This window comes from Engraulis encrasicolus, chromosome 18 (genome assembly GCF_034702125.1).
Source record: "Engraulis encrasicolus isolate BLACKSEA-1 chromosome 18, IST_EnEncr_1.0, whole genome shotgun sequence".
Taxonomy (NCBI): domain Eukaryota; kingdom Metazoa; phylum Chordata; class Actinopteri; order Clupeiformes; family Engraulidae; genus Engraulis; species Engraulis encrasicolus.
The window spans coordinates 45,048,145-45,056,730 of NC_085874.1; the positions used below are offsets into that span (position 1 = coordinate 45,048,145).

General features: G+C 38.3%; 1 protein-coding gene across 1 annotated transcript; it reads right to left on the bottom strand.

The window, feature by feature from the left end:
• Positions 1 to 437: 437 nt before the first annotated feature.
• On the bottom strand, positions 438 to 4,890 carry LOC134468262 (C-C motif chemokine 18-like). Its single transcript, XM_063222204.1, has 5 exons — positions 4,790 to 4,890; positions 4,577 to 4,692; positions 4,314 to 4,425; positions 4,087 to 4,217; positions 438 to 442 (listed from the first exon to the last, which is right to left on the bottom strand). The coding sequence occupies exons 2-5, from the start codon at positions 4,626 to 4,628 to the stop codon at positions 438 to 440; spliced, it is 300 nt and encodes a 99-aa protein (XP_063078274.1). The 5' UTR covers positions 4,629 to 4,692; positions 4,790 to 4,890.
• Positions 4,891 to 8,586: the final 3,696 nt, after the last annotated feature.

The following is an 8,586-nucleotide window of genomic DNA, read 5'->3' on the forward strand; positions in this document are numbered from 1 at the left end:
AAGTCAGCTTTTAATGCGTACATACTGTACTGTATATGTCAACATTTTATTTGACTGTTGTTAGCTTTGAGTACTAACTCACAATCCTTTTCAAGCATTCAGAAATCTGCTGCAACATTCTCCTTAAAACGTTGTTGTTCATCTGAATTCATTGTGGACAAGGACAAGCTGTTATTGCACTTGGGAAACATGCCCAACAAGCAGCCTACTTCAAATGAGTTTGGATTTCAAATGCTCCTCTTGTGTGTGAAGCGAAATCAATCTATCACAAGTCTACATCAAAGCAAAATTATGTTACAATGTTTGCAATATAAACCCATTGTAAAATTGACGAAAGTCAGTGGTAAATAAATTACCCCCATTGTCAAGGTGCTCCATGATGTCCTGCACCTGTTGCAGTTGTGGGTCGACACAAATGTGTTTTCTCTCTGCAGTGATCAGGCTTAGAGATAAAACAAGAACAAGATTATGGAGACAAAACAAACATCACACAACAGCAAGAGAAAACGAAAGATGTTGCTAGGCAGATGGGGAACACTCACATCACATCCATTCGAGGGCACCTGTGATGGGTCATTTTGTAGGCTATTACAGCATTGGCAGGAATGGGTTTGCTGTAATAGTTTGAACAGCAGCCCTCTGATTGTACTGTAGAGTAAAAAAATGACCATGAAGCAGACTTTGGATTGCCCCTGCCACTGAGCCAGCCTCCACTTTACTCATCCACTCGTACACATGCACGCATGCACGCATGCACGCATGTACACACACACACACACACACACAGTGGTACAGCCCATATGCTGTTTTTTTTGTGTTGAAATAAGGTCTGTGGGGATGCCGCTAACACCCACAGACCAGACTAACCAGTGCAAGATACAAGAACACACCAAGCTGTTAAAGAAAGTCATGAATCCCTGTGACTATGAATCAAAAACATTATCAAACAATGTGCCAAGTTTACCTTAACGTACTTTGTGATCGCCATGTTGATGTTGAAGAAAGAAAATAAGATAAAAATGCAACACCCAAAGAGAAAGGCAAAGGGGAGAGTGCATTAAGAAAAGAAGGAGGAAATACTGCAGCCTGCCTCTTCTGGAGTGTAAAGGTGTCACAGCAGCAGAATGGAAGGGTATTATTATTATTATTATTATTATTATTATTATTATTATTTTTATTCTTTTATATATATATATATATTATTATTACACACTTTGATGACATTTTAGTGAAGAATAATCATGTTGCCCTTTCAAAAACTGTAATAGCAATATGTTATCACAAAAAAAGGATTTCAGGTCTGCCAAACAGATTGTAGATTTTGAGATAAAAAAAAAATATTGTGTATGCAAATAGTTGGTAGCGTGTTGATGGACTCTACTCACCAGTGGGGGTTTGAGCTCCAAACAGATTGTCGATTTTCTTCATAATTGCCTGGACTTGCATCACATTTGGGTTGGCACAAAGTTTTCTGTTGCCGACAGTAGTGAGGCTGTGGATAAAAACAAGAAAGATATTGAGATAAATAACCTTAATCAAACTGTATGAAAAGTAGGAATACTAACACTGAAGTGGTTTAAAAAACACTGTTTTCAAAATCTGTTCATGTGGTTGATCAACTTAAAGCAGCAAAGCTACATTTTATACGTTTGGATCAGGAAATGACCTCGGACTGTATCAAACCTTTCCGTCCACCCTGACATAACTCTATGGTGCCTTGGCCGTTTGAGCCACAGTCCAGGCCATATGTATTAACCATCCTGTTATCCTTGGGGTCTATTTGACCCCATTCAATGTTTAACGGCTGAAAAATATATGAAATACATAATTATTTTGCTTCATATCTGATGACTTTTCCTGAATATATGGGGTCAATGTGAAAAAAGTGATATTTCCACAAAAATGTTTTCCCTAAGTGCTCTACAACTTTTGGTTACATCTGTGTTCCATGGGGTCAATTTGGCTTTTTATGTCCCCAACAGAGCAACAGTAAATATCTGAGGCATATACCGGTGCAAATGTTTTTGCTTCTACTGATTTTGTAACTTGGACATTTAAGTGACCGGGGTCAAAATGACCCCAAGGATCACGAATGTAACCTAAATCTGAGCCTCAGATTCTGAGGATAACAGGAGGGTTAATTTCAAGTAATAACAGTACCAAGTACAATTACCAGAGTTAAGTGAAACTTCTCTCTAGTAGTCTATGAGAGACAGTTACACATCTAGTGCTTAAACCAGCCATAGATAAATACTACTTGGTGTTGCTTTTAAGTAAAATGTGTTGTTATTGAAATAATATATACTGTAAACAACAACTTACATCACTCCCGGTTTGGAGCAGGAGGGATGGGTCACTCTATAGTCTTTTATCCGGCTTGCAGTTGGCTTGATTGACTTGTTGGACAATTGTAAACAGCATACAGCGAACACTCCACCACCAGCTAAAAGAGAATATTGAGTTTGTTATAATTGTTTTAGGGAGAAAACAGAGAAACGGACAAACTTACAGCACCCCTGGTTTGGGGCAGGAGACATGGGTCATTTTATAGTCTTTTATCTGTCTTGCAGGAATGGCCTTGCTGTAAAATTGATAACAGCAGTTGTTCGGTCCAACATCATCTAAAAGAGAATATTGAATGTTATTGCTGAAACTATAACAAGACTACACATTTATTTTTACTCAATTTACTCAATAATAACATTATTCTCACTACAAATACATTGCACACATAAAACATATTTTTAAAATATAAACATGAACAAAACATGATGAAAACATAATAAATATACCAAAAAAAGAGAGCAGAGAGCCAGCACCAGGACAGCAACAGCCACCCCAGGCAAAAAAGACACAAGCTTAAAACAGTGGTTCTTAACTGGAATAGTCTTTGTACCCACAATTTTCCATCATTGTTATGTTGTGACCCAATATTTTGTCGTGGCTTTGGAACCTTCAAATAATTACCATTCATTTGGTAATATGCATCAGCATTTGCATTGTATGCTTACATACAACATGTTTATCAGCTATTGGAGAGGAGTACTTTGTTTCGTTGGCTGTTTGACATCACAGTCATGTATTCAATGACGCATCTTGTTGCAATTTTGTGACCGGCAATAAAAGGGTCAATTCATTTTTTTTTTTACACCACAGCTCAGCTGCCCACCCAGGAACCGTCTGCGACACACTTTTGGGTCCCAACCCAGTTAAGAGACACTGGCTTAAAGTAGGCCTATACTTTTAAAGTGTATTTAAACTGCGCTTCATTGCACTAGTGTGCTGGAGCATTACTAAAGCAGTGCTTTAACACGCTTGCAGCACAATGAGTCTGCTACCTGGCTCCCCTTATGAACACTAATAGGCTGCTTTTGAAATTACAATCGAAACTTGCTTTTCATTCACAAGGAGTGTGTCGGAGTACACTTCAATGTAAACGTAGTATACTTCAAGGTCAATATGTATTGTATACATCAGTGAACAAAGTAATATGCAGACCATGTCCTTTCAGGGTACTGAAAATAGGCCTATCAACTTAATTCTTCTTCGGACTAAATTGGAAGATTTTAAGTCTGTAAAAGTATAGCCTACCATATGAAGTATTTCAAATATACCTCGGCCTACATGTATGCTTAAAGTATACTTAGAATATACTCACAAGTATTAGATTTAATAATGCAATCCAAGGCATTCTACAGTTATTCTGATTGGCATACCTGTAGACTCATCAGACACTCATCTTGCATGGACAATGAAGACAGTTCAACTGATTCAGGTGGGATTTGAACTTGCAATTTACAGAACTACAGACCTTACCACTAGGCGACCGCTTTTGATGTAAAGCCAATTACATTATTCAAGTTCCTACTACTCAGTGGTGTAGTCTACTTTTTATGGTGGGTATACTGTATATTTTGAAGTGGGTATACTGTATATATTTGTGGTTTTCAAAGCAATGGATCAATCAATTTTAAGTGGGTATACTGAAATCCCTGAAATTTAGAAGTGGGTATGCTCTGCATACCCGCATTCTACGTAGACTACACCACTGCTACTACTAGTATAGTATACCTTTATAAACCTTACGTCCACCTCCACCGGACCGAACAACATGGCCTGAAACCCGTTTGGCCATATTGTCCAGGCGATCCATAATGTCCTGCACCTGCTTCAGCTGTGGGTCGGCACACACGTGTTTGTCCATGAAAGTGATCAGGCTTTTAATGTGAAGGAAAAAAAGGATATAAAGACTAAACAAATGAACATCTATTAATATGGAAGGTTTTATGAGTGATGAAATGAGGAATACCCACATCACACCCATTTTTGGGCAGCTTGGATGGGTAATTTTGTAAGCCTTAAGTGCATTAGCCGGTATGGGTTCGCTGTAGTGACGGAAACAGCATTCATCTGGTCCAGTACCATCTAAAACAGCAATTGACAACAAAAATGCATGGCTTTCAAAATTGAGCCATGCTTTGTAATCTGTTTACTTATGAGCATACATATTTTCATATGACCATACATTCAAGTGGACGAAAGGTATACACAGAATAACACAAAAAGACACACTCACCAAATGATTTGACAGCAATCTGGTCAGCCCACCCATTGTCCACACTGGCCATAATGTCCTTGATCTGCTTGACGTCTCGGTCGGCACATATCTTTACATTCTCAGTACTGTGCAGGCTTTTTAAGACAATAAAAACAAGATGAGGAGGATGTCAAAAACAACTGAATTTACATAGTTATGAAAGTGTAAAGTGAGAGGTGCTACAATACGCACATGACCGCCTTGCGTGGGAATTTGCGATGGGTGATTTTATAGGCTTTTGTAGAGTTAGGAGGAATTGACTTGATGTTATGACTAAAACAGCATTCTTCATACTTGAAGTCAGCTGAAATGAAGAGAAGGAATTGTTTCTTTTTGAAAAAGCTAAACTAAATATGGCCAATATGGACTACGTTATTTATTTTTCATTAGCCCCTTAATGTGCGCCGTACCTCCAGTGGCACGCTGTAAGAGTCATTGAAATGTACTTATCATAGCACTACAATACTATGACACAACACAGGCCCTTTATTAATGCACCACGACTTGGTAATTACCATACTAGTAACAACAAATGTATAAATCCGCGTCTCAAGGGGTTAATTTAACACATTTTCAAAGAAACAAACAGACCATTTACAGTATCCTAACACCCCTTCCTCTCAGGGTAAAAATGACAGTAGAGTAATGCGCACGCACCAGTGAAAGAGCTGAAAGTCATTTGTTTGGCCCAGAGAGTGTCCACGTTGTCCATAATATCCTTGATTTCCTCGGTCTCTGGGTCAGCACATATGTTTTCATCCTTCACATTGATTAGCCTTTAATGTAAATATGATAATTAGGCCTACTATTACATTACTGTTACATAATACTTACACGTAGGTAACGCTTTTATCCATCGGAACTTAGTTATTTTAACCCTCTGCTGCACAACTTGCTGCACAACCCTCTACTGCACCACGTTTAATGGGCAAAAAAATGGCATATCACGATTTTTTTTAACATAAAATCTGGATTACTACAACCCAAGGGTTCCCATAATCACCTTTTCATATGACTTAAATATGAAATGCAAATTGTTTTTTTTTTCTTTTAATCTCACTGATGTGTTGTGTCATGTGTGCATACTTGCTGCCACCTATTTGAAGAGTTTATGATTGTGTCGCTTGACTATTTACTATCCTGATCTGCCATATTTGTGTAGAACGACCCAGCCGTGTAAATTTTAGCGTTGTTGCTTTTCCCCTCACGTAAAGGTGAATTGTTACAAAGTTATTACTTTCATTGGCCGAGGAAATCTATACAGTATGATTTCTTCACTTTGGCAGATTTTGTTTACAAAATCCACTTTGTCTACAACCCTACCCGTTCTCGTTCTTCACCTACTATCGCCAGGTTGCACACCCCTACGTTTAACCCTCTACTGCACAAACCTTGTGATGGTCACTCCATCACAGTGCACATCTGCTCTAATGTCAACGTATTTTGATACATTTTACACTGAATAAAAAAAAGACTATTTGGTCAACCGTATATGATGAATACTGCAGTGTTACAATGTCACAGTTGTTATAATTGTTCTTTTTACATAGTGGTAGGATAAATTATTTAACATGTAATGTTATAGGCCTATTTTTCTAGAAAGTTTATATTTCTCTGTCAATGAAAAATGTCTATATGATTTTGCACAATTCCACCTCACTGAAAGTGACTTCGTTGCCTGAGAGCAATTACGCTAAAAAATGTCCAATGAGACGGGGTACATAAAAAAGAAATGTCCATAAATGAACCCAAGAACCCAACTGGAATATTTTCTATCATACATAACCAAAATATGCGCATTAGAGTTTTAAGTACAGGGTACTAGTTACAGTCTCTTGAGCAGTGAAAGTTAGGTGCGTGGTTGTCAGACAAGTGTTTAGGTGTGGAAAGGTAGGAGTGGAAGGGTGCAATTCATTTCCCTGATTTAAAGGCAATGTCCTTAACCATTGGGCAACAGCTGCCTGGTTACAAGTACATTTTAGATCAATGTTTTTTTGAATGCTGATGCCCATTTTTTATTTTCAGATTTCAACATTTTTACATTTTCTGATAAGCATATTATGTTTCTGTGCTATGTTTCACAAGTTACAGTGTATCACAGAAGTGAGTACACCCCTCACTTTTATGCAGATTTGTGAATAGGCTATATTATTTCATGGGCCAACATTAAAGAAAGTAGCTGGTATACAAAATGTATATAATCAATCAATTCATGGTTCACTCAAAAGAATTCAATATATCCGCTATTGATGTCTCAAAATGTACCAACTAAAGAGAGCCCCTGCCCCATATGTTAAAATTCCACAGAGAGGATCATGATCTATTTTAGTAGTCACAGTGCATGTTGACATTCATGTTTCTTTTGGTGAAATGCAGCTTCCCAGTGTTGGCAGCATTCATGCAGCACCAAACCACGTTAGTCCCACTACCATGCCCTTTATGGAACCCTAACATAGGGGTGTAGGCTACTCTCTTTTCTTGGTACATTTTGAGATACTAATGGCTGTATTTTGAATTATTTTGAGAGAGCAGTTACATAAATTGTACACTGGATACTTTTCATTGTGTCAAAGTGAAATTTCTTTAATGATGTCCCATGTATATAGCCTACCCTATGAAAAAATCTGCAGAAATGTGAGGCGTGTACTCACTTCTGTGATACACTGTAATATTATCATTATAATATGCAATAGGGCCTATACTATTATAATTTGATACAACGCAGAACAGCTTAATATACTGTTAGTATAATGCAAAATACATACAGTATAATAATGTGAAAATTTACATTTCGGACCACACAAACATGCGTGCACACACACATGCGTGCACACACACACACTTAAGAGGAAGGCATTACAAACAAAACTAAAACTCACATGACCCGCTTTTTGGGGCATAGAGGGTGAATTTCTTTATACGCCTTTATTTCGCTGGCAGGAATTGAATTGTCAGTAATTAAACAGCATTTGACAGGATCAGAAGGAACTGAAATGAAATTAATATTTTATTAACAAAAAGCACGCAGGCACACAGAGAGAGAGAGAGACGCACACGCACACACACACACACACACACACACACACACACACACACACACACACAAACACACACACACACACACACACACACACACACACACACACACACACACACACACGTACACACACACACACACACACACACACACACACACACACACACACACACACACACACACACACACACACACACATACACACACATTAAATAAAAAAACGAATTGAGTGCTATATGAGATTAGAGTCATGTTACCCCTTTTAAGGGCTCAAACACAGACTTTCACAAATCAAAACGTTTCAATGACAGGTGAAGACACAAGCATTTCTGAAGAAGTCTAGCATGTTGAACATACTCAATGAATGTCATTATTATTTGGATAAGGTCACAATTTCTTTTTTCTTTCTGTTTCCCATTTATTTCTCATTAAAGACTTTAAAGACGGCTTGGTCTGCTGTTGGCTGTACGGTAAATAAGGTATAAGGAAGAAAGTAAGTGAAGCACACTAATACATTTTTCGATGAACAAAACATAAACATTTCTTTCGTACAAGCAGAATAACCATTCACAGGAATGATAAATGCGACAAACTTACTCAGTCTCTGTCCCTGGCAGCACAATGCTTCAAGTACGACAACTATGATGACAGCACAGGAGAACTGCATGTTGAGACCGTACGATGTCCTTTGGCTCTACGCAGGTGTGTAGCCAGACTGTTAATATTAGAGCACATGTGTGGGGGCACAGAGTAGGGCACTTCCTGTTCAACAGTGTGTGTGTGTGTGTGTGTGCGTGTGTGTGTGTGTGTGTGTGTGTGTGTGTGTGTGTGTGTGTGTGTGTGTGTGTGTGTGTGTGTGTGTGTGTGTGTGTGTGTGTGTGTGTGTATGTGTGTGTGTGTGTGTGTGTGTGTGTGTGTGTGCGAGAGAGAGAGAGAGAGAGAGAAAGAGAAA

What these genes read in the sequence shown, in the direction of transcription:
- LOC134468262 (XM_063222204.1), bottom strand. Translation starts at nt 4,628, where the DNA reads ATGGCCAGTGTGGACAATGGGTGGGCTGACCAGATTGCTGTCAAATCA. An exon ending in GATTGCTGTCAAATCATTTG is followed by an intron (nt 4,426 to 4,576) that starts GTGAGTGTGTCT and finishes TTGCTGTTTTAG; the next exon opens with ATGGTACTGGACCAGATGAA. An exon ending in TGCCCAAAAATGGGTGTGAT is followed by an intron (nt 4,218 to 4,313) that starts GTGGGTATTCCT and finishes TCACATTAAAAG; the next exon opens with CCTGATCACTTTCATGGACA.